General features: G+C 39.5%; 1 protein-coding gene across 1 annotated transcript in view; it reads left to right on the top strand.

Annotated features, from left to right (window-relative positions):
- LOC132826147 (L-seryl-tRNA(Sec) kinase-like) overlaps positions 1–26,675 on the top strand; it is a 40,149-nt gene extending 13,474 nt beyond the window's left edge. The window contains exons 2-7 of the mRNA XM_060841793.1: positions 66–314; positions 4,275–4,563; positions 7,542–7,743; positions 13,874–13,949; positions 15,865–15,958; positions 25,217–26,675. Coding sequence (XP_060697776.1) covers positions 66–314; positions 4,275–4,563; positions 7,542–7,743; positions 13,874–13,949; positions 15,865–15,958; positions 25,217–25,422 — 1,116 coding nt within the window. The 3' untranslated portion in view covers positions 25,423–26,675. The remainder of the gene's footprint in view (positions 1–65; positions 315–4,274; positions 4,564–7,541; positions 7,744–13,873; positions 13,950–15,864; positions 15,959–25,216) is intronic.
- The last annotated feature ends 296 nt before the right edge of the window (positions 26,676–26,971 follow it).

Below are 26,971 nucleotides of genomic sequence, written 5' to 3'. Positions count from 1 at the left end.
TTATGGCGTGTTCGAACAGCGGAGGTTGAAACGTTCCGGAAGTTGGAGCCGCGGGCTCTTAACGCCGATCGGCAGCGCTGGAGCAGCGAGGGGGGCTACAGGGTCCCCGGGAGACCCGTCGGTCTGTGTCTTTATGTCTGGTTGCCGGCCTACCGGGAGCTGGGAAGTCCACGTTCGCACGACGCCTGCTGAAGGCCTTGCAGCCGAAGAGGCAATCGTTGCTGCTCTGTTACGATGAACTCATCCCGGGAGAAGCTTTTTCGCTTTTGGGACAAACTGATGGGAATCGGTTAACGGATAATCCTGCAGCGACGGTCAGGCTTCTACCAGCAGCATCTGAAATAACACTTGTAACCTCCCTTCGAATCACAGATCAATGGTGTATTAGAGTCATACAGCGTGGAAACAGACCTTTTAGTCTAACCAGGCTATGCTAACCATAATCCCAAACTAAGCTAGTGCCACCTGCCTGACCATGGCCCATCTGCTTCCCAATATTTATTATTCATGTACTGATCCAAATGTCTCTTAAACTTTGTAACTGTACCTGCATCCACCACTTCCAGTGGAAGTTCATTTCACACACTAACCACTGTGTAAAAAAAATCATTTGACCCTGCTGTTTTTAAATCTTTCTCCTCACCTTAAAAATTGGGCAGCACAGTGGTTAGTACTCCTGCCTCACAGCGCCAGAGACCTGGGTTCAATTCCTGCCTCAGGTGACTGTGTGGAGTTTGTGCATTCTCCCTGTGTCTGCGTGGGTTTCCTCCAGGTGCTCTGGTTTCTTCCCACAGTCCAAAAATGTGCAGGTGAGGTGAATTGGCTATGCTAAATTGCCCCTAGTGTTAGGTGAAGGGGTAAATGTAGGGGAATGGGTCTGGGTGGGTTGTGCTTCGGTGGGTCAGTGTGGACTTGTTGGGCCGAAGGACCTGTTTCCACACTAAGTAATCTAATGTAAACTTCATCTGCCAGTCCTCAGCCTTTTGACCCAATTGATCAAGATCCTTTTGTAATTTTAGATAACCTTCTTCACTGTCCATTATATCAACAATTTTGGTACCATCTGCAAACTTACTAATCATGCTTTCCATATTTTCATTTACATTATTTTATATAAATGACATACAAAAGTAGACCTCACACAAATCCCTGTGAAACACTGCGGGTCACAGGCCTCTTGCCAGAAAACAACCCACCACCATCACTCAGTCTCCTGCCATTTAGCCACTTTTGTATCCAATTGACAAACTCCTCTTGAATTCTATGTGATTTATCTTTATTAATTAGTCTACCATGTGGAACCTTGTCAAATGCTTTACTTAAGTCCAAGTAAACAATGTCTACCACTCTGTGGTATCAATCTTCTTAATTACTTCCTCAAAAAACTCATCAAGTGTGTGAGACACAATTTCCCCCTCACAAAACCATACTGACTATCCCTAATCATTCTCTTGCGTCTAATTATTTCTGTGGCTTTTAACCATGATTGTCTGCAAGGATATCTCCCACTTTACAGTTGTGCATTTGATGGAAAAACTTTTTTTTTCCCTCTTTCTTGATTTTGCTGGAGTTAGACTATCCAATATCTCTCTCCTGAGGGGCAGTTGGTTGTTTAGAGTCATTTTCACATCAAGGATGCAGACAGGACAAGGAGACAAGCCTCTATGAACTGCCAAAGCCAGTGTGAGGATTGAATCAGCAATATTGGTGCTATTCTGCATCATACTCTGGCTGACTGAGCTAATGCAAACTCCCCTGAGAGAGCAGGAGAATGATCCTTGGAATTTCAATTATCCTGGCCACAGTAAATGCTTTAATGAGAGGAAGGTGATGGCCTCGTGGTATTGTTGCTAGACTCTATCCAGAGATGTAGGTAATCTTCTGGGGAACTGGGTTTGAATTCCACTGTGGCAGATGGTGGAATTTCAATTCAATTAAAAGAAAATCTTGAATGAAGAGTCTAATTATGATCATGTTGATTGCCAGGGAAAACCCATCTGGTTAACTAATGTCCTTTAGGGAAGGAAACTGCTTACCCTTGTTTGGACTTCATGTGATGCCAGACCTACAACAATTTGGTTGAGTCTTAACTGCCCTCTGGGATGGGTAATAAATGTTGGTCTAGCCAGTGATGCCCTCATCCCATGAACAAAATAAAAGGGATAGTCTTGCAGTGCTGAATAGATTATTTTTGATGCTGTCATGTCAGGGGATGGTCATGAAACTGGGTCATGATTGCTAGCAGACATTGGAGCAAAAAGCTCCAATATATTCGGATGTTTCTTCTCTTGAGAATGAGCCACCACTATGGTACTGCAGGTCACTATTTTCTGTGTTGTGGTTTGGGGAAGGGTGGCTATTCACTTTATCTATAAAGACCCAACATCGGGGGTTCCTGAACATTTCCCATTGAGATCTAATTTAATGCCAGAAAGTTGTTTTGACCTGCAAGGCAGTGGATAGGGAAACCTTTAAAAGTGGGGATGCAGCAGTGAGACTTTAAGTGGGAGGATGGTGGTGTAGTACAGATGGTTGTGAGCAGGTTTTGTTGTTTTATAGAGGTATATAAAGTCTGCATTTCTACTTCTCGAGAAATCATGATTTAAGGTTAACTTTGAAAAATTGCAAGGATATGAAGCTGTCTCACAGTTGTTCACTTGTTGGAGCTTCATGGCAGCCATTATTGTCTTTGACTTCATAACTCCAAAATTTTGACCCTACTTGAGTTGCAAAGCCGACTGTGGGAAGCTCTGTCTTAATCCTTGAATAATAAAGATAATTTGTTTCCAAAACAGTGTATCAATCTTTCATTCAACAGTCTCACCAGACTTATTGTCAGTCACTGGGATTAGAGATGCCCTGATTTCCTTCAGCAGCTCCTCCCTCTTGTTAATTTTTCACTGGTGGAAGGCCTCCTATTATTGGCCTTTCAGACATTGGAGTCCATCTGCTTGCTGGAATTTGATATTTCGTCTAGCACTCTCTAGGTCCTGAGACCAGGGGGATTGAGACCTAAAAATTAAAAGTCAACCCAGTTGCTTCATTCACATGAAAGTAAAAATATCACAAACATCATACTCTTTTTGCAGATAGATGCTAATAATGCTCTTGCTGTTAATAGCAATAACAATGAAATATACAGAGGATATGCAGATGATGTAGTAGTTTTGCAAATACCATAACATTAAATGAAATGCACAGTACAGTATTCAATTTGAGAAGCTCAGGTCCATTCACTCACTGGTGATCCAGACCCTAATCCTGCTACCTACTGCGAGAAAGAAAGAACATTGAGGGAAGCTTTTAGAAATTCCTTTTTAACTTCCTAAAGTAATGAAGCAAGTTCATGGAAATCATGTTAGTCTGTGCACACCTTAAAGTCAACAAACATAAATTATGTCTAAATTATCAGATTATGGATTCAAGTCTCAGTTCAGATACTTGAGTGTATCAATTTGACAATAAATGTCAATCTATATTTATCTGCATTTATTTGAGTGGAATATCTTTCATGCAGGTATCATGTAGAGTAAAGCAGGAATCTATCAAAGAATAGTTTCTTAAAATTTCCTGGGTAGTACGTTATTTAATTGGAGATAATGTTTGTTTATTATCAATTTACTCTATAAATGGGTCAAACTGAGTCAAATGTGAATTTGTATTAATAAAAATAAAATAAATAGGAGCAGGAGTTGTCCAGCCAGCCCTTTTGAGTTTGCCCTTCCATTCTATAAAATGATGGCTAATCATCTACTTGACATGCACCCTCTCAACGTGACCTTTGATGCCCTTTGTGACCGAAAATCTATTAATCTTTGTCTAGAATATACTCAATGACAGCGTTCAAGCTCTGAAAGGTCGAGAGTTCCAAATGCTGAATGAAATAATTTCTCCACAGCTTAGTTCTAAATGGCTAACACTTAGTTATGAGACTTTTATCTTCTAGTTTTAGACTCCATAGCCAGGGGAAACTCCTCCCAACATCTACACTGACAAAACAATAAAATTTGATATATTTAAGTCTCGTCTACTTGATGACTCTCATGGGACAATCCTCCATTCCAAAAATAAGTCTAGTAAATCTTTGTTACACTCCCTTTATGGTAAGTATTATTAAGTGAGGACATCAAAATTATAGTCTAAATATATCTTTTGTTTAATGTATTTATTTATTTTCATCAATTCAGTGCATTACATTTATATTCAGGTTGCGATGAATGGCACAATTTTTAAGTTTTAATTTTTAAAAAACTTTTATATTTTTAAATCCACAGGGTTCCCTCTGGAAGTTGTACAGGCATAAGCTGCTGGTTTACATTGAACACTTAATACAGGCTATTCATGGGAATGGCTGCCTTTCTGTTTCTGGCATCGAAAATGATTCAACATGGGAATGTTTCATTCAGTCACTGAAACAGCAGCATATTATCTCTGGAGAAACTCAGCTTGAAGTGCAGCAGTACACAGTTTTCAACATGCATTTGAGACCCTTGGTTATAATTTTAGATGACAACTTCTACTATCAAAGCATGAGATATGAAGTTTTCCAGATAGCAAGGCGAAGTAAGTCTCCTGTAACAAACAGTATATAGTAATATATCTAGAATAAGCAGTCTACCATTGTGTGTAAATAACTACACAAATATTGGCCTATTTTCTTCATAACAAGAATAACCTGTCCTTTTTATTTCTGCTTCACTGAAATGATACGAGTATCCAGAGTCCGTATTCTTGTTTTTCAGCTTTCTTGTGGATCATCTTATTGTAAATTGAGAGCATTTGCATTTTCAGTGTCAAGAAGCATAGCCTAAACTTGTTTTGAAATAGTTTCTTTTGGTATTAACATTAGTGCCTCAAAGATGACAACAAAGATACAAAAACAATAAATTGCAAAGTAGTAGCTAGTTTTCAAAGAATGCAATATTGTCATTACTAACTTATCTACATACTAGAGAATAAAGTATGCCAAAGTAAGGCTATCATCTAAATTTTCACTTTAGAATTGGAAGTGCAGAGTGAAAATACCTCCAGGTTTGTAAGCACAATACTTGGGAAAGTGGTCCTAACAATAAAGTTTTCACTCTGGGCTTTGAATGGGGATGGCAGGTTTGTTAGGTGTTGGGCTTACCAATTCTGGAAGCTGAGTGAGACAGGCTGTCTGAAAGGCTGGCCTTTGTGCTTCTGTTCTTTGTCCCAGCTGTAAAAATTTTTTTTAGCTCTCCCCATGCCAAATCATGCCCCTTACCCATATACCCATGGCCTAACATTGCTTTCTGTGCCAACCTATGTCTCCCTACTCATCCCTGATCCATTTTAACCCTGTGTCTCCTCTCCCATAGTCCCTCATAGCCTCCATACCAACCTATTCTTCTTTATCCAACCCCATATAGCCCTTTATAGCTTTTTGCCAACTTACACTAAGCTATGCTGCTCAACCATCAACCTTTGTCATAACTCTATGCCAGTTCAATCAGTATCCACAAGGGGCAGAAGAGCCATTTTGAGATGAAATAAAATAAAGCTGTAAGGATATCTTGATGTCTTCACTATTTAAAATAAAATCCTCTTGTACAGTAAAAACCCATTCAACAAATCTAAATTCTTTCAATAACAATCTTGCAAAACATACAATTATATTCATTGTCCACATCAAAAACTTAATTGTATGGAGCTGTCAATCAAACTGTAAAGTGACAGGATTAATTTGATAGTTTGTCAATCATGCAGTTGTAATCCGATAATAACTTTCAGGGTTATATCAAAGGACAGTGAAATGGCAAGCTTCACAGTTCCAATGAGCTTGAAAATTACAATGAGTTTATCCACTTTTCATATATTTTTATATCTACATATAACAACCCCAAAAGGCATTTGACTCCTTCCAAAAGAGTCCCTGAACCTATCCAAAAGGATTTCCTACCTCTCCAAAGAAGTTTGATAAAGTACAATTTTTTTCTCAAAACATAAAGTCCACAAATTGAGTTTTGGACAGTTAACAAAAATGGCAGTAACAAAAATTTCTCTTTTGTTGAAAATGTTGGGTACTAGGTTCAGGGGTGGAACTTCTGGATTTGGGGCTCTGACGCCATTCTGGCTAAGTTGGAGACCTGCTCCTTTGTTGTGGAAATTCAGATAAATCTTCTCCAAAATCGCATTCAGACCTGTGTTTTGTCATGAGTAATAACTTGGATTCTTTATGGTCAGAGACATTGTAGACTGTATAGAATCATTTACAGTACATAAAGGGATCATTTGCCTCATGACTTTATTCGTGGAGAGAGAGCAATAGAGCTAATCCTATTTTTCAACTATTCAGTCAATAGTTTTAGGTCATGGCACTTTTGTAGGAGTGCATATTTAAGTAATTTTTAAATATGATGAGAGTTTTTGCTTCTGCCATCTTTTCAGTCAAAATTTTAGATCTCCACTACTCTTTGGGTTTAAAAAAGAATCCTCAAATTACTGATAAACTATGTGCTGATGTCTCCTGGTTATTGACTTCTCTGCTAAGGGAAATAGGACTTTCCTATCCACTCTATCTAATCTGCTAATAATTTTATACACTAAATTTCTTTTTACTTCCTCTGTTACAAAGGAAATAAATCCACTCTATCTAACCTTGCCTCATAACTAATATTCACCAGTCTTGGTTACATTCTTTGCTTCCTGACAAATGCAGTTACATCTTTCTTGTCATTTGGTGACCAGACTGCATGTGATGCTTCACTTTTAATTTTACCAGTGTTTTATACAGTTCCAGCATAATGTCTTGCTCTTATGTACTATGCTTCAGTTAGTAAAAGTATAATTTGCATGCATTCTTAATCAGTTGATGTTCTTATCCTTCAGCCTTCAGGGATCTGTGTTCATACTCTCCAGGGATCCTACACACTTGTTATTATTCTGAAATTTCTTGTGTATAACCTTTGCTTGTTTGTCCTTATCAGTAATTGATAGGTTGGAGAAAGTTCCAGTAAGATTTACTGTTCTATTGAAATGATTAGGAATACAGGAATTCTGAATCCTTCCTGGTCAAGTTGCTAGCTATAGTTTAGTTTGTGCTTACTCTTATTTCAAGATTGCTTCAAAATTATGGCTGAAACGTTTGGGAGTTAGTTAACAGTTCTAAACTGAACATCTGATTCACTGAAATGAAAAGCTTTGTGAGAAATTCAGAATTCATAACAATACAGTGCAGTAATTCACATTTATTGGTTGGATAGGGTAAATTTGATGTTTAATGGGTGCTGTGCCTGCTTAGTGTTGGTGCTACTGTCTGTCTTGATGCTACTACTATCACTACCAATAATTTAAATTGTTCTTTATGAGAAACTCAAAATTAAGATGTATTGGGGTAGAAATTCTGCTTATACAATTGCCACTTAGGCATGTTCAACTCATTCGTTTTTGTGGAACCAAAGTTCCAAGCTGGTAAGAGTGGAATTTCTGACTAATTGTCTCCTTTAAAAAAATGTTTTATTATAATTTTAGAAATTATTTTTCAGAAAAGTTGTTCACCAACAACTTATCTCTTTAAAAAGATTCCCTAGGTTTCCTTCAGCTGTTTCTGGAGTGCCCCCTTGAACTATGTTTACAGAGAAATCATGAGAGAAGCTGTCCGGTAAATGATGAAACAATAGTACTGATGTCAACAAAAATACAGCTGCCTGATCCTGTGAGAAATATATGGGAAAAGAGCAGTCTGATACTGAAAAGCACAGAAAATGTGTTGGAAATAGATAGGTAAGTATTTTAAATAAACAATTACCATGAACTTACTTTTAATACTTATTTTTTAATTAAGAAGAAGACAGTTGATGTACCAGTTCTTTTTAAAGCTTTTTTTCTCAATAAATTATTGCAGTTTGATTACTTTCTGATATTTCAGAATGCAGGATGCTTGCCAGTGACATTCACAAGCCATAATATAATAAAACAAATATCAGTGTACTATTGTCATAGTTTAACCAAAACGCCATAATAATTCATAAATGTCTATTTGCATGTTTCATGATATTAGAATTATCAGTTTGTAAGTTGGTTCGCTGAACTGGTAGATTTGTTCTCAGGCGTTTCATCACCATGCTAGGTAACATCATCAGTGAGCCTCTGATGTAGTGCTGGTATTCTGTTCTGCTTGCTGTTTATGTGTCTTGGTCTGTTGTGATGGGTGTTATCACTTTTGAGACTTTTTCTGAGAGGTTGGTAAATGGGGTCCAAATTGATATGTTTGTTAATGGAGTTCTGGTTTGAATGCCACGTGTCTAGGAATTCCTGTGCGTGTCTTTGTTTAGCCTGTCCTAGGATGGATGTGTTGTCCCAGTCGAACTGGTATCCCTCTTCGTCTGTGTGTATGGATGCTAGTGATAGTTGGTCATGTCTTTTGGTGATTAGTTGGTACTCATGTATCCTGGTGGCTAGTTTCTGGCTCATCTGTCCAATATAATGTTTATTGCAGTCCTTGCAGGGTATTTTATATATATGATGTTTGTTCTACCAGTTGTTGGCACGGGATCCTTTAAATTCATCAGGAGCTGTTTCAGTGTGATGGTAAGTTTGTGAGCTATCATGATGCCTAGGAGCTGGAGTAGTCTGGTCGTCAACTCTGAGATGTCTTTGATGTATGGCAGGGTGGCTAGGGTCTCTAGGCATGTTGTCTCTTCATGTTTAGGTCTATTGTGTAGGCATCAGCGGAGTGCGCTTAGCGGGTACCTGTTGTTTCTGAATACATTATATAGGTATATTTCCTCGGCTTCTCCTAATTCCTGGATGCTGCAATGTTTTGTGGCTCGTTTAAGTAATGTCCTGATGCAGCTCCGTTTGTGGATGTTGGGATGTTTGTTCCTGTAGTTGAGTATCTGGTCAGTGCATGTGGCTTTTATGTTGACATTATTCAGCAGCTCTCCATTTGCATTTCGTTCTTGTGTGATGTCTAGGAAGGAAGGCTGTTGCTGGTCTCTTCCTTTTTGGTGAACTTTATACCAGTAAAGATGTTGTTTATGTGTTTGTGGGTTACTTCTAATTAGTTGCGTTTCGTGATGACAAAGGTGTTTCATGATGGACCCAAAACATGGTGTGGATCGTCGGAAGGGCTGAACATTCTAACCTCTGCCCAACTGCTTTTGCTAAAAGTCCTGATATTGGTGATCCCGTAGGCTTCCCATTAATTTGTTTGTGGATCTTGACATTGAAGGTGAAGTGGGTTGTGAGACACAAGTTTATTAATTTGAGGATTCTGTCCTTGCTGGTTGAGTTGGTGTTGTCAGGTGTTTGTGTCCTTGGTTCGTTTAGTAGTGAGGTCAGTGTTTCTTTGGCTAGGGTAATGTTTATTGATGTGAATAGGGCTGTCACGTTGAAGCAAACCATGACCTCGTTGTTCTCTACCTTAGTGTCTTTGATGATGTTAAGGAATCCCTGGATGGAGTGGCTTGAATCTTCTACTAGGTATTTCAGTTTGCATTGAAGTCCTTTGCTAGTCTGCATGTCAGAATGCCTGGACGTGAGACTATGGGTCGGGAGAGGGCCCTTGTTTACGTACCTTTGGTAATCTGTAGAAACGGGTTGTGTTGGATCCTTTGGGTTTCATTCTTTTGGAGGTCTGTTTTGTTAATTTCATCTATCATGTGAAGTTTCCTCAGAGATGCTGTAATTCAGTTTTCTAGCTGTGGAGTCAGGTCCATCGCCACCTGTTGGTAGGTGTCCATATCTGCGAATAGTGTTTGCTGGATGTAGGTTTGCTCGCTGAGCTGGAAGGTTTATTTTCACATTGACAGCTGTGCTGGCCCCACTGCCGCGACACACAGACACCACGCCGCTCCCCAGTGGGGGGCGTTGAGCCTGTTAAGCAGAATGTGCAGGGTGCAGGGAAGGTCAAGTGCTCCCATGCCGGAAGACTTCAGAATCTGAACTTAGGGGGACAAAGAGGACAGGTCTTCTGTGACACCACAGGCATGCTCTCGCCAGCGAAGGCAAGTGCAATTGATTGCCAAGCCAAGTGTTGTTGGCTTTTTTCAATGTATGGTATTCTGTTTAGGTTGACGATCATGTGCCCTTTGTCTGCCGATAGAATTACGATTTTTCTGGCTTTTCTGAGTCCTTCCAGGGCTTTCCTTTCCAGTGTGTCGAGGGTGTTCCTTTCTTTCTTTCTTCTTAGTGTTGGTGTTAATGTCTGTCTGATGGCCTGCTGGATTTCTTCCGCAAGTCCGTAGTCTTTCAGGGAGGATTTCAGTGCTGCTAGAAAGTCGTTTTTGTCTGCATTCCTGTGATTGAAGTTCATCCCTCGTACTTGGATGGCTTTTTCTGTGTCTGAGTGGTCGGTCTTTATCCAAGTCTCTGAATTGACCGTGTTATTGCTGTGCATGAGCTTAGCCAGTTTTTCTTATGGGGCTAGTCTTTTTTTTGTCTTGGTCCACTGTTGTTTAATGTTGATGGCTCATTTTAGCATACTTGTCCATTCATGGTCAGTCGTGTTAGTGTACGGAGTTTATTGGCGTGAAAATTCTCTGTTCATATTGGTTGTGGCTTCATTTATCATTTCTCGTACAATCCTGTGATTGTTCTGTTCTGCTGTTCTTCTGACTTGTGGGGTGTTGAGATTAGATCTATATTGATTCAGTTGTCAAGTGGAGTTTGTTAGCTCAGTTAGCTAAGTGCAGAGTGAATGTCAACAGCATAGATTCAATTCCTGCACAAGTAGCTGTTACTATGAAGGTTCTCCCCCCACCTGATGCGTAGTGACCTACTTTAAACTTCATTTTTATTAGCAATCCTGTCCATCTTGCCACTGGCACTTTGTTACATCTAATGGGACTTACGGTGTCTTATTGAAGTGTGCTGGAGAGCTCCAGCTTTAACAGCAACCTGGAGAGAATCATAACTTTGTAATCTTAAAAAGTCTGTATTGCAGAATTGAAGTAATTCTGTTTTGAGTTTTGTCCTCAGAAATTGACTCGATGTTAATTCTGTTAATGGAGATTTGTGGTTGTGATGTGTATTGCTCAAAATTGCACTATTTGTTGACCTTGTTTAAATGCCTTTGAGAAAGTGATGGTGAGTTGCTTTCTTATACCATGCAGTTCATGTCATGTGGGTACATCTGTGTTAGGAAGGGAGTTCCAGATTTTTGACCCAGCATTAGAGACAGTTCAGAGAAAGTTGGTTAACATATTTGGGACAGGTGATCATCTTATGAGCAAAGGTTGCACAGATCCTGAGAGGACTTGACAGGATGAAGGGATGTTTCCGTTTTGTGGGAGAGATTAGAGAAAAATGACAGAGAAAAGAGATAAGTCTGAGGGTGGTACAGTTGAGAAGAGGAGCAAATCAAATAGTCCAGGCAGAGTACAAGGTAAGACTGATAAATTAAACTGCATTTATTTCAATGCAAGAGGCATGACAGGTATGGCAGACGAACTCAGGGCATGGTTGGGAATATGGGACTGGAATATCATTCCTGTTATAGAAATGTGGCTCAGGGAAGGGCAGGTCTGGCAGCTTAATGTTCCAGGATGCAAAGGAAGGACAGAAAGGTGGGCAAGAGAAGAGGGGGAATGGGATTTTTGGTTAGGGAGAACATTACAGCTGTACTAAGGGAGGATAATCCTGGGAGTGCGTCCAGTGAAGTTATTTGGGAAACTAAGAAATGATCACCTTATTGGAATTGTACTGCAGGTTTAAGGTGAGAGGGGAAAGATTTAAAAGGGACTCAAGGAGCAAGGTTTTCATGCAGAGTGTAGTCCATGTATGGAATGAGCTGCCAGAGGAAGTGGTGGAGGCTGGTATAACATTTAAAAAGCATTGGATGGATATATAAGTAGGGAAGGTTTAGAGGGGTATGGGCCAAATGCTGACACGTAGGACTAGATTCATTTAGGATATCTGGACGTCATGGACAAGTTGGACCATAGGGTCTGTTTCCATTATGTATGAATCTAATTCCCATTAACTGAATTTAGGTAGTTTACCTTGAAGCCATTGTAGGTCAAATGCTGTGTCATGTTCAGTGCATTTACTCTCACTTCATCTCTTGAATTCAACTCCTTTGTCTTTGTTTAATCCAAGGATGTACTGAATTTAGAAGCTAAGAGGCCATGGTAGAGTCCAAACTGAGCATTTGTAAATAGTCCATTGTTATTTAAGTGTTTATTGCTAGCACTGTTGACGTCACGTAGTGTCACTGTTCTGATGATCAAGCGTAGACTGTTGGGGTGGTAATTAGCTGGATTAGATTTGTCCTGCTTTTTGTCGTCATGGCAGTACTTGAATAATTGAGGAGAAAGTGAGGTCTGCAGATGCTGGAAATCAGAGCTGAAAATGTGTTGCTGGAAAAGCGCAGCAGGTCAGGATGCATCCAAGGAACAGGAAATTCGAAGTTTCAGGCATAAGCCCTTCATCAGGAATTTTTTTTTAAAAGGAAGAAGCGGAGGGCTTTGAGTCCTTCGTGATGGGGGATGGAGGTGTACAGGGACTGGATGTCCATCGTGAAGATAAGGCGCTGGGGACCGGGGAAGCGAAAATCCGGGAGGAGGTGGAGGGCGTGGGTGGTGTCCCGAACGTAGGTGGGGAGTTCTTGGACTAAGGGGGACAGGACCGTGTCGAGGTATGCGGAGATGAGTTCGGTGGGGCAGGAGCAGGCTGAGACAATGGGTCGGCCGGGGCAGTCAGGTTTGTGGATTTTGGGCAGGAGGTAGAAACGGGCGGTGCGGGGTTGTGGGACTATGAGGTTGGAGGCGGTGGATGGGAGATCCCCTGAGGTGATGAGGTTATGGATGGTCTGGGAGATGATGGTTTGGTGGTGGGAGGTGGGGTCATGGTCAAGGGGACAGTAGGAAGATGAAGGGCTTATGCCTGAAACGTCGAATTTCCTGTTCCTTGGATGCTGCCTGACCTGACCTGCTGCGCTTTTCCAGCAACACATTTTCAGTACTTGAATAATTGTCCACATTGTCAGGTTGATGTCAGTATTGCAGCTTTACTAATCCAGGTTGGCTGGAGGCGTGGCTAGTTCTGAAGTACGAATCTTCAGAAGTATTACTGGATGTTGTCATGACCTATAGCCTTTGTTATGTCCAGTGTTTTCAGACATTTCATGATATCACATCGAATGAATTGAATTGACTTGACTTGCGATTCTGGGAATCTCAGCAGGAAACTGAGATCATTTATCCAGTTGATCCTGAAGATGGCTTCTTCAGCTTTTTTTTTGGTGCTACCTCTAATAGATTCATAGTTATTGAGAAGAGTGTAGGGTAGATCTTCAATTATTTAGTGAACTTATGAAATTATAGAGCAGGAATGTTCCATTCCTTCTTCACACTGAAATGTTTCATCTCACTGTCATTGGCACTGTAATTTATGTCAGGTCATTCTGGGTTAAGGATTGAAGAGCTGGCTGAGGTTTTCACTGCTGATCCAGAATTTCCAACATCACAGTCATAGAGTTGCACAGCATGGAAACAGACTAAAAGTCAGCATAATGAGGCCTTACTGCAGTGATGCTTAATATCTAGGCATTTGGGTGTGGTACAGAAGGGCAGCAAGTGTAGTGCAATCAGAAATAAGCAAGGATTCTGTACTTTTGTGAAATCAAGATAAAATTGTCATATTTATAAAAAAGAAAACTGAAACTATTGGAAAATTTTAGAGATTTCTATAGATGCTTTAGACTTGCTGAGTATTTGCAATGTTTCTATTTTTCTTTACAAAGCTAGTTCCTTCTCTGCCATTTTTGAGAGTAAATATTGGCCAAGGAATAACAATTCTAGTAAGATACCAAAATATAGCCAATTTCTTTTGTGCCAAGCTAAAATTAAAAGTAGTGTTAGATACACCATTGCATTCACTAGTGAATTCCATATCCATTCATGTTTTACAGCCAGAAGGTGTTTCAATTACTTGATGTTTCTTTAGAAAATCCAGAAAAACCGTTTGAAGAAAACATTGAACAAAAGGTAAATGCAGTGGATTATATAATTAAATGCGTTTTCTAAATAAAGCTATTTTTAAATGTTGATCTGGTACACAAATGAGAATGTAGATAGAATTAAAGAATGTTTCTTATGTTATTGCTTTCAGCAGTAACCTTTTGAAGGGCTTCACTCGGGATTCGGTTTTTTTCTAAATTTGTTCATGGGATGTGGGCATTGCTGGTTAGGCCAGCATTTAATGCACGTTCATATTTGCCCAGAGGGCATTTAAGAGTCATTATTGTGGCTCTGGAGTTATATATAGATCGGAACATGTTAAACACAACAGATTTTCTTCCCTAAAAGCCATTTGTGAACCAGTTAGGCTTTATGACAGTTGACTATTGCCATTAGACTAGCTTTTGTTGAAATCCAAGTCATGCAAATTGATTCTGATTGATCAAGGCATTGCCAAGGAGAATGTGCCAGGTTTATCTTCTAAGATTTTCTTCAGTTAAAAAAAACATAATGTCTGGATGCATTCTTTCTGTTTGCAAAGGATGCATTCTTTCTGTTTGAGTGGTGGCTGTGTGGAATGCTCTGCCCCAGAGGGCAGTGGAGGCCCAGTCTCTGGATTCATTTAAGAAAGAGTTGGATAGAGCTCTCAAAGGTAGTGGAATCAAGGGTTATGGAGATAAGGCAGGAAGAGGATACCAATTAGGAATGATCAGCCATGATCATATTGAATGGCGGTGCAGGCTCGAAGGGCTGACTGGCCTACTTCTGCACCTATTGTCTATTGGATAGGTGCAGTGCTTATGAATATGTGTTTCTTCTAGCACATTTCTTGTAATTCTATCCTGATAAGTCGAAAATAAAAGCTTCAACAGGATATCTTTTCATTTTATCAAAACTCAAATTGAATGTATTACTTGTCTTCAATGCTGGTCTTCATTACAACTCAAATCAATAAATGTCTGAAAGATGAATATACAAATAAAAGGAGTGCACTAACATTTTAGGGCCCACCGACAATTTTGGTTTAATTTAAATGTCAAGCATACAACTAGTCCAGTAATTACTATTTGCATAGATTTCTGCAAACTGTTATGATTTAGTGGCCCCAATTGTTATAGGTAATGCCATATGATGTTAGTATAAAACAACTCCGATCTTCAGCAGGAACATTGTGGGTAGATCATTTTTTAAATCTTTGCTACCAAAGAGATCTTTTAATAAACATAAGCACACAATGTTGTGATCTTTGTTTAACAATAAAGCAAAACAAATATTCATTAACAACACAAACGAATATAAACTAGGAATAAATCATTATTCCCTTATAACACCAAGTCAAACAGTAGACATAACTTAAGCACTCTTTATAGAGCAGAAAGAACTATTTTATATTTCATCAGTACATGCTAGTACAGCTTACAAATATTGTTGCAATTCTAAGAATATCTCGTGCTGTCCCTCTAACTCAGCATGAACAAGACCCAGTCCAGTTTCCAAGGAAGATAGACTATTTCTAAACTACTTTTATGGGATCAAAATAATTAAAATTTCAACTCATCTGTTCCTAGAGATAGCTGTTCCAAAATTATTATTATGCTCGTGACTTATTTTCCAGTGCTGTACTTCCTTTACGCAACTTCAGTTCCTTTTTTTAAACTTCAAAAGCATAACTTTTCTTCTTTTCCACTGTCTGTATCCCAACACTCCAGTCTGAGATTAACAATAACTTACTATTCGGAGGTAATTTCATTACTTTTAAACTCCTTTTCATAGGAATGCTGCTTAGTGCATTGAAGACTTCTTAGCACTTAGGAGTTTGATAGACACTTCTCTCGAATTCTAAGAATCCAAACTTACAATTGACAATATTTAAGTGTATACATATAACTTTCACAGTTTCATCACAAAATGTTTAAAATGTCTACTTTTGACTGTCACGCAGGCAATAGATCGTGCCATTTGCGCAGCTAGTGTTCTTCATCAGGCTGATCAAACCATCCGTCGTTTGGTATCCCAATCTATGAAAACTGCAAAAGGTATAACTAATACAATTCATGTACATGACCTGTAATTTATGTACTTTTGGTTTATCATGACTTCTTCTGATATAATTTTAAAAGCAAAATTAAAATCATGGTTATTATATAGATATCCCAAAAGTAAATGTCATACATTTGGATTTCCAGAAGACCTTTAAAATTAATGCATAATGAGGTCAGAGCATGTGGTGTTGGGGGACAAGTAGTAGAATGAATAACAAGATACAGAAAACTGAAAGAAAATGTTTCGGTGACCTCTGAAGACTGTTGTGAAGTAGACATGCTCCGATCACAGTTATCACAATTTACAATTTGGATTCAGGAAATAAAGTACAATTTAAAAACTAACAAATGATGCTAAATTGAAGGACACTTAATACTGATCAGGAATGTGACATAATACAAGATATGTTAACAACCTTTAAGAATTAATTTCAGTGCATTGCATAGTGGTGCATTTTGTGCAAATATTAAGGAGACAACTCTTACAACATGGGTTAAACTCTCCTGCTTAATTTAAAACCAGCAACACAGAAGATTTATGCCGTGCACTAATTGTAAAAGTTCGAGTGGCCAAGAACTATGTAAATTAAAAATTAACAAGTTTATTTCTTAAAGTATAACGGAGAATAATTAACTAATCACTATTTACAATTTCTTTCTCTAACCTTCCCTTCCATAATTCTAGTCCAATAAAACTCCCAATTAAGATTTACAAAACAACACTTCTTATCTCAAAATAAGGCTCTTGTCTTTGGGTTTTTAGATTAGATTAGATTACTTACAGTGTGGAAACAGGACCTTTGGCCCAACAAATCCACACCGACCCACCGAAGCGCAACCCACCCAGACCCATTTCCCTACATGACCCCTTCACCTAACACTATGGGCAATTTAGCATGGCCAGTTCACCTAACCTGCACATTGTTGGATTGTGGGAAGAAATCGGAGCACCCGGAGGAAACCCACGCAGACACGGGGAGAATGTGAAAACTCTACAAAGAGAGTCGCCTGAGGTGGGAATTGAACCCGGGTCTTTAGCACTGTGAGGCAGCAGTGCTAACCACTGTGCCACCGTGCCGTTTTCCTGTGTCTTCTTTTCTCCTTGTTAGAAATCTCTGCATTACAGGTTACTGATCAAAAAGGGACTTTTAAGAGATTTTTTTCAAGTAGTCTGTTACATTCTAGGGCTTGGCAGTTCTACTCTCAACTGTTCAATTTTCCCCCGGTCTTAGACTCCAGAGCATCAGATTGTGTCAATGGCTCTTAAGATTATCAATATGCTCGATTCAAACTTGATTGGAAATTGGTATTTTTTCGGGGTATAATTTAAACTGATTGGCCGAATTTGAATTTGTTTTTGTCTTTAGGCAGCGAGCTAATCAAGTGTTACATGCATTGTTGCCGTGATGAGAACACTTGGTGCTTTGTCCTGTAGTTCTGCTGTTTTAAACTCTCTTAAAGTACATCCACATCTTCATAACACCACAAACAACTGGATCATAAGTCTAAAGGGGGTGAAACAAAGGTGCACAATTCATTGAAAGTAGCAACATTGATTAATAAAGAGAAAAAAAGCAAAGCAGGCACCTTTTCTTTTGTCGAGGGATAGATTGATGAGCTAGGAAGTTACACTTGTTTAGAACATTGGTTAAACCACATCTGAAGTACTATGCACAGTGATTATATTTGAAAAAAGGGCACAGTGATACTGTGGAAGATTCTAAAATGATTCACAAGATATCAGGACTGAAAGGATGCACTTATGAGGAAAGATGCTTGGACTTTTCTTTATAAAAGTCTTGAGCATGGTGATGATTGTGAATGGTGATAATGCTGGTAGTGACCTGATACAAATCCTTATGATAACAAAATGGTTTGATAAGCTAGAGTTATAAAGCACAGAAACAGACCCTTCGTTCCAACTTGGATGTGCTGACCAGACATCCCTATCTGACCAGGTCCCATTTGCTAGCATTTGGCCCTATCCCTCTAAGCCTTCCTATTAATATACCCATCCAGATACCTTTTAAGTGTTGTAATTTTACCAGCCTCCACACTACTTCTGGCAGCTCAAAAATACACACACTGCCCTCTGCGTGAAAACATTCCCCATCAGGTCCTTTTTAAATCTTTCCACTCTCATCTTAAGCCTATGCCCTCTAGATTTGGACTCGCCGCCTAAGGAAAAAGACCTGGCTATTTGCCCTATCCATGCCCCTCGTGATTTTGTAAATCTCTATAAGGTACCCCTCAGCCTCTGATGCTGAAGGGTAAAAAGCCCCATTCTATTCAGCTTCTCCATATAACTCAAGTCCTTCAGTCCTGGCAATGTCCTTGTAAATCTTTTCTGCACTCTCTCAAGTTTAACAACATCCTTAATAAAGAAGGGTGACCAGAATATTTGATTTGTTAAAACTCTCTTACACTTATGACCATTAGCTTTGCATTTTCCCAACAGATGAAACATCTCCACTTGTTGGGAGAGTTAAAACTAATCATTGTAAATAGAAGAAACTTTTAACAAATAAATTAGCCAGAGAATAAAATAAAATTTGGGAGAACCTTCAGTATCCAAAAAGTATCAGCAATGTGAAATGTGGTCGCTGAGGTAAATGACATTGATGTATTTAAGAAGAAGTTAGATAAGCGTGAAGGAGATTGCAGCAGAAGGATACCTTGGTAGGGGTAGATGAAGAGACATGGCAAGGAGCCTCATGTGATCCCAATAGACTTTTTTTTTCTGCTGTAGATGCTTGTGTAACTAAACTTCAAAAATAATTATATTGCATTCTAACAAAGTGCTTTTGCAAATGTTAGACTGCACACTTTAGAGACTGAAACACTTTTTTTGTGAAATGCCTTTATTTTAATCAAATAGGAATTACAGAGGATTTGCTTCTCTGGACATATTTTTAAGCTAAGCAGTGCAATTTCAATCTCATTAGGGATCTTCTCTTCTACATAACCATGACCCAGTAAACACCAGCCAAATAGAATTTACTGGAACTCCATGACAAGTCATTCAATCTGTACTGGGAAAGAGTAACACCTTGTCAGAATTAAAAATTAAAAGATAAGCAGGCATGATAATATCACTCTACTCTTGATCATCACTAATGTCCTTCCTTTCATCATAAAATTGGAAGTGGGGATGTTCACCAATGTTCAGCACCGTTTATGATCATCAACTACTGAAGCAGTTCATGTTCATATGCAATAATATCTGAAGAATATCCAGGCTTGGGCTGACAAGTGGCAAGTAGCATTCATGTCATGCAAGTGCCAGGCAATGACCATTTCCAATAAGAGCTGATCTAATTACCACACCTTGACATTCAATGCTGTTATCATCACTAAATCCCCTGTTTATCAACATCCTGGGGAATACCATTAACCAGAAACTGAACTAGACTCACCACATAAACACAGTAGCTCTAAGGGCAAGTCAAAGGCTGGGAATATTGTGAGTAACTCACCAGAATCTGTCCAACAATCTGCAAGGCATAAGTCAGGAGTGTGATGGTGTACTCTCCACTCGCCTGGATGGGTGCCATGCCAATAACACTCAATATACTTGATCCATCCAGAACAAAGCAGCCCAATCAATTGGCATCACATCCACAAGTATCCATTCCCTCTTCCTCCTGCTTAGTAGTAACGATGTATACTACCTATAAGATGCACTGCAAAAATTCACAAAAGATTCTTAGGCAGTCACCTTCCAAACCCACAACCACTTCCATTTAGAAGGACAAGGGCTGAAGATATAAGGGAACACCACCGTCTGCAAATTCCCCTCCAAGCCATTTACCATCTGACTTCAAAATATATTATCGTTCCTTCACTGTTGAAAATCTTGGATTTCTCTCTCTAAAGATCTATGTATAGCACATGGACTAGAGTGGTTCAAGAAGGCAGTTCACCACCACCTTCTCAAGGACAGCTAGGCATGGGCAATAAATGTTGGCCAGGCAGCAACACTAAACGTCCCATGAGTGAATTGAAAAAAGAACTGGAGAAATTAGAGCACAGAAGAAGAGAAGCAACAGATTGGCAATCACAGGGAGGAATTTACAGGTTGAAATATTGAATAATTAATGTGCCTATCAAAAATATTCTCGATATAAAATGTCGTTTCAGATAAGGAAAACAACAAAAATGGCCAAAATAGTGAAAATTCATGGGAGTCATTCACAAAAGAAGTGTAATAGGGGAGGCTTGAGAAAGAAATAAACTCCAGAAACAGGCATGTGAAACTATAGACAATAGGTGCAGGAATAGGCCATTCTGCCCTTCGAGCCTGCACCACCATTCAATATGATCATGGCTGATCATCCTTAATCAGTATCTTGTTCCTGCCTTATCTCCATAACCTTTGATTCCACAATCCTTGAGAGTTCTATCCAACTCTTTCTTCAATGAATCCAGAGACTGGGCCTCCACTGCCCTCTGGGGCAGAGCATTCCACACAGCCACCACTCTCTGGATGAAGAAGTTTCTCCTCATCTCTATCCTAAATGGTCTACCCCGTATTTTTAGCTGTGCCCTCTGGTTCAGACTCACCCAGCAGCGGAAACATGTGTCCTGCCTCCAGAGTGTCCAATCCTTTAATAATCTTATATATCTCAATCAGATCCCCTCTCAGTCTTCTAAACTCAAGGGTATACAAGCCCAGTCGCTCCAGTCTTTCAATGAAAGGTAATCCCGCCATTCCAGGAATTGACCTCGTGAACCAACACTGCACTCCCTCAATAGCCAGAATGTCTTTCCTCAAATTTGGAGACCAGAACTGCACAAAGTACTCCAGGTGTGGTCTCACCAGGGCCCTGTACAGCTGCAGAAGAACCTCTTTGCTTCTATACTCAATCCCTCGTTATGAAGGCCAGCATGCTATTAGCCTTCTTCACTACCTGCTGTACCTGCATGCTTACCTTCATTGACTGATGTGCAAGAACACCCGGATCTCTCTGTACTGCCCCTTTACCTAAATTGATTCCAGGTAGTGATCTGCCTTCCTGTTCTTGCCACCAAAGTGGATAACCATACATTTATCCACATTAAACTGTATCTGCCATGCATCTGACCACTCACCTAACTTGTCCAGGTCACTCTGTAATCTCCTAACATCCTCATCACATTTCACCCTGCCACCCAGCTTAGTATCATCAGCAAATTTGCTAATGCTATTGCTAATGCCATCTTCTATATCATTAACATATATTGTAAAAAGCTGCGGTCCCAGTACTGATCCCAGCGGTACCCCACTGGTCACTGCCTGCCATTCCGAAATGGAGCCGTTTATCACTAATCTTTGTTTCCTGTCAGCCAACCAACTTTCAATCCAAGTTAGTACTTTGCCCCCAAAACCATGTGCCCTAATTTTGCTCACTAACATCCTATGTGGGACTTTATCAAAAGCTTTCTGAAAGTCCAGGTACACTACATCTACTAGATCTCCCTCGTCCATCTTCAGAGTTACATCCTCAAAAAATTCCAGAAGATTAGTCGAGCATGATTTCCCCTTCATAAATCCATGCTGACTCTGACCTATCCTGTTATTACTATCCAGATCTGTCGTAATTTCATCCTTTATGATAAACTCCAGCATTTTTCCCACCACTGAGGCCAGACTAACTGGTCTATAATTTCCTGTTTTCTCTCTCCCACCTTTCTTAAAAAGTGGCACAACATTAGCCACCCTCCAATCCGCAGGAACTGATCCCGAATCTATCGAACTCTGGAAAATAATCACCAACACATCCACGATTTCTCGAGCCACCTTCTTCAGTACCCTGGGATGTAGACCATCAGGCCCTGGGGACTTATCAACCTTCAGACCTAACAGTCTCTCCAACACCAATTCCTGGCAAATATGAATTCCCTTAAGTTCAGGTCCTTCAGCCACTTTACCTCAGGGAGATTGCTTATGTCTTCCCCAGTGAACACAGATCTGAAGTACAAATTCAATTCTTCTGCCATTTCTTTGTTCCCCATAATATATCCCCCTGTTTCTGTCTTCAAGGGCCCAATTTTAGTCTTAACCATTTTTTTGCCTTTCACATACCTAAAAAAACTTTTACTATCCTCCTTTATATTATTGGCCAGTTTAGCTTCGTACCTCATTTTTTCTCTTCTTACTATTTCCTTCTTAGTAATCCTCTGTTGTACTTTTAAAGCTTCCCAGTCCTCCGTTTTCCCACTTATCTTTGCTATGTTATACTTTTTCTCTTTTAACTTTATATGTTTCTTAACTTCCCCTGTCAGCCACGGCCACCCATGCCTCCTCCTAGGATCTTTCTTCCTTTTTGGTATGAACTGATCCTGCAACTTCTGCACTATACACAGAAATATCTGCCATTGTTCCTCCACTGTCATCCCTGCTAAGGTATTGCACCATTGAACTTTGGTCAGCTCCTCCCTCATAGCGCCATAGTTCCCTTTATTCAACAAAAATATTGTCACTTCCGACTGTACCCTCTCCCTCTCAAATTGCAGAGTGAAGCTTATTGTATTATGGTCACTACTTCCCAATGGCTCCTTTACTTCGAGGTCCCTGACCAATTCTGGTTTGTTGCACAATACTAGATCCAGAATTGCCTTCTCCCTGGTTGGTTCCAGCACCAGCTGTTCTAGGAATCCATCTCTGAGGCACTCCACAAAGTCTCTTTCTTGAGGTCCAATACCATCCTGATTCTCCCAGTCTACCTGCATTTTGAAATCCCCCATAACAACTGTAGTAACATCTTTGCAATAGGCCAGTTTCAGCTCCTGATTTAATTTACATCCGATAACCAGACTACTGTTTGGGGGCCTGTAGACAACTCCCAAGAGGATCTTTTTACCCTTAGTATTTCTCAGCTCTATCCATACTGACTCCACATCCCCTGATTCTAGGTCCCCGCGCAAGGGACTGAATATCATCCCTTACCAACATGGCCACCTCACCTCCTCTCCCTGTCAGTCTGTCCTTACGATAGCACATGTAGCCTTGAATATTCATTTCCCAGGCCCTGTCCACATGAAGCCACATCTCAGTTATCCCCACAATATCGTATCTGCCAATTTCCAAAAGAGCCTCAAGCTCATCCATTTTATTTCTAATGCTTCGTGCATTCATGTATAGTATTTTTAATTTGTTACTGCCCTCACCCTTCCCATCAACTCCTATTTCACTCAACCTTACAGCATGATCCCTTTGAGTTTTCTGCCTCATTGATACAGTTGTCTTTCTTGACTTCCCTTGTTCTAACTTTCCCTCCAATTTCCTTCTTAAACATCCAGTTTGTCTCCTCCCCCCCACTACTTAGTTTAAATGTAGCTGTGTTGCAGTAGCAAACCTGCCTGCCAGAATGCTGGTCTCTAACCTATTCAGGTGCATACCGTCTCTTAAATTAAAACAGGAATTTTTTTCAACACACATTGCCATTCGTTCATTGTCATTTTAGTCCCTAATTAAAGTGCCGTGGGAGTGCCTTCACAACATGGATTTTAAGAAGGTCATCCACCACTACTTTGTCAAAGGCAAACAAAGTTGGGAAATAAGTACTTACAACCCAAGTCTCTTTTTTTAATAAAAAGATTAGGGATTAAGTTGCCATATTTCTGGTCTGCACTGCCCATACTGTACATTTATTTTTTGAACTATATGGAGACCCTGGAGATATTCCTGTTCCAAGTAACTAGCTTTTTTTTTAAAGAGAAATTTTTGTGTACCACACTTAGATTCTGATGTAATGCTTTATAATGTGAATGGGCAGAATAAAAAGAAAAGCACTTGTGGAATATTCATTGTGGCACAGAAGAAAACCATTCAAGTTGTTGTGGTTCTGTTCGCCGAGCTGGGAATTTGTGTTGCAGACGTTTCGTCCCCTGTCTAGGTGACATCCTCAGTGCTTGGGAGCCTCCTGTGAAGCGCTTCTGTGATCTTTCCTCCGGCATTTGTAGTGGTTTGAATCTGACGCTTCCGGTTGTCAGTTCCAGCTGTCCGTTGCAATGGGCGGTATATTGGGTCCAGATCAATGTGCTTATTGATTGAATCTGTGGCTGAGTCCCATGTCTCTAGGAATTCCCTGGCTGTTCTCTGTTTGGCTCGTCCAATAATAGTATTGTTGTCCCAGTCGAATTCATGTTGCTTGTCATCTGCATGTGTGGCTACTAAGGATAGCTGGTCGTGTCGTTTTGTGGCTAGTTGGTGTTCATGGATGTGGATCGTTAGCCGTCTTCCTGTTTGTCCTATGTAGTGTTTTGTGCAATCCACGAACACCAACTAGCCACGAAACGACACAACCAGCTATCCTTAGTAGCCACACATGCAGATGACAAGCAACATGAATTCGACTGGCTCAACACTACTATTATAGGACAAGCCAAACCGAGAACAGCCAGGGAATTCCTAGAGGCATGGCACTCATCCACAGATTCAATCAATAAGCACATTGATCTGGACCCACTATACCGGCCACTGCAACGGACAGCTGGAACTGACAACCGGAAGCGTCCAATTCAAACCACTACAAATGCTGGAGGAAAGATCACAGAAGCGCTTCACAGGAGGCTCCCAAGCACTGAGGATGTCACCTAGACAGGGGACGAAATGTCTGCAACACAAATTCCCAGCTCGGCGAACAGAACCACAACAACGAGCACCCGAGCTACAAATCTTCTCACAAACTTTGAACCATTCAAGTGCATGAATGGTTCTCTGTGGAGAAATCCAGTCAAACTCAGCTCTATCACTGCACTCCTGCAAGTTTTGTTTTCTCTCCAGTATTTATCCAGTTTTCTTTTGAAATTATTGATAATCCCACTTCCACCATCCTAGTAGGAACATATTCCAGCTTATTTTTACTTGCTGCATAAGAAAAGTTTTTCTTGCTGCCTCCAGTATCCCTTGCTTTAGATAATATTTTTACGGATAGATATAAATCCAGAAACAATCTCTCTAACAGGACTGCGGATGTAACTAATCTCATGGATTGCAGCTTTTAAGAAGGTGGCTCACCATTACCTTTTCAAGGGCAATTAGGAATAGCAATACATTTGGTTGTTTAAAGCACTTAATGGCAGATGAAGAACAAAAAGAAAATGCGTTTGCTAGCTATTATCAGAATTCTTATTCACTTTTATTAGTAATAAATTATGCCAGGAATTTGAGATATGTTTTAAGCATGTAGCATTTTTTTGAATGTTGGAATGGTGTGTTGGTATTTTTTATTTTCACAAAACATCTCACATTAAATTATATTTGTCTAGATAAGAAACTGTCTACATGCAATATGAAATTGCTATCAGAAGAACTTAATAAGCTTAAGACTGTGCTTTTGGAGGATCTTCGACATGTTACTTTCCAGGATAATTCTAAAAAGCTGTGTGCTGATGTTAATGCAGTTGCGGAAGAAGTTGCATTCAAGTTTGATCAGAAAAAGGAAGAAATTCTAATGAATTTTCTAAAATTCTAGACTTGATAGTTCTTAATACAAAAGACCTGTGGCTAATGCATGATATTTTATGCCTCAGTGCTTAAGTTTATTTATGAGATCTTGAAGTTTACAATTCAAATTATTCTACTGGGAAATTATGGGATCTTATGCATGAGACTTGCAAAACTAGTATGACCTTTCTGTTGTTAAGGTACACTGAGGAACAAACGTGGCACAACAGTTGTGTAATATGTAACAGCCGTAAATCTGCTGCCATACATATAAATACACAAATATAGCTCAGATATTCAAAGATTGCTGCTTTTTACTTTTTGGGAACTTGAGGATTTTGTCACGTTATAGTCCATAAAATATATATATATTATACTTTACATTAAATAAAATATTTTAAATTCCTTTCCACGCACCAATTTCCTTTTTCCTTTTCTGCACGTACTATTATTTACTTGGCTTCTTCATAACGTGGCAATTTAATCTCAGCTTAGACAGTGAAGTATCAGCTCTCTCTTTTCAAATGTGAGGCATTCCTGCTGAGTTTGAATTGTCCCTTATCTAATTTTCAAACACAGTTCATTGGGGTACTAAGTAGCAGTCAGTTGTAGGTGTCTTTATAAATTTTGATTTGCCCCACCCCAGCTAATAATGTTGAAGCTAGTTGTATCAACCGAACTGTTACCACATAAGAAGGCCTTGTATGGAAAAAAAATTAGTAAATGTGGAGGATCAAATTTATTATCTTGATAATCTTGTCATTTTTAGGAACCTTGGTAGTTCATCTCCATATACCCTTTTGAAGAAATCAGTGTCTTTTGTTTTGCAGGTGGTTTCTTACTGCCACTCTAACTATTACTCTGTTCCGAGATTGAAAAGTTGTAATAACATTTATTTAGAGAACTTAGATAAAGATATTACTTTAAGATGATTGCGTGAGAAGAGTCATGAATTTTTATCTTTGCTGTCGAGCATATTTCTTTCTGTTCATGGTATTTTTCTGTTCAGAGTAATAAAACATATTTTTGCATTAAAAATTCACTATTTGGATAGTTTATGCTGTCTTTCAAAGACTGAATTGAGGGACCCAGTGTGTGTCAGTACTTGAAAGAGATTCCTGCACTTTGAACTTTGCAGTTGAGATAAGTTTAGAATAGCATCATGGGAAATGCAGACATGGTGGGCTGAGGGACCTGTTCCTTGTGCTGAATTGTTCTATATTTTATGCCACTTACAGTTGGCATGATAAGTACAGGGCAGAATGAGGATTATTTGATAATTCTCCCATTAATCACTTACTACTGTTAATTGGTGAATATCTGGTAAATGATTAAGGTTTGTTCTATTCCTAAGGTTCAAAGTAATATAGCGGCTTATGCAAGATCAGTAAAATGTATAAGAGCATAACTAGATATAAAGTTGAATGCAATAATTAATTAGTTCTTTAAAACTCATTATGATGGCAAGACAGGTGATGTGTCACAGTTGCAGCATATGAGAGTTCCTGAGTATCAGTTTGGTCCAAAGCAAACATATCTGTGACAAGTGTTTAAAATTTGAGGAATTTTGGCTCAGA

The sequence above is a fragment of the Hemiscyllium ocellatum genome, chromosome 22 (genome assembly GCF_020745735.1).
Source record: "Hemiscyllium ocellatum isolate sHemOce1 chromosome 22, sHemOce1.pat.X.cur, whole genome shotgun sequence".
In the NCBI taxonomy this organism is placed as follows: domain Eukaryota; kingdom Metazoa; phylum Chordata; class Chondrichthyes; order Orectolobiformes; family Hemiscylliidae; genus Hemiscyllium; species Hemiscyllium ocellatum.
The sequence above is the reverse complement of the archived record's forward strand: the minus strand, read 5'-3'. Positions and strand labels throughout refer to the sequence as shown.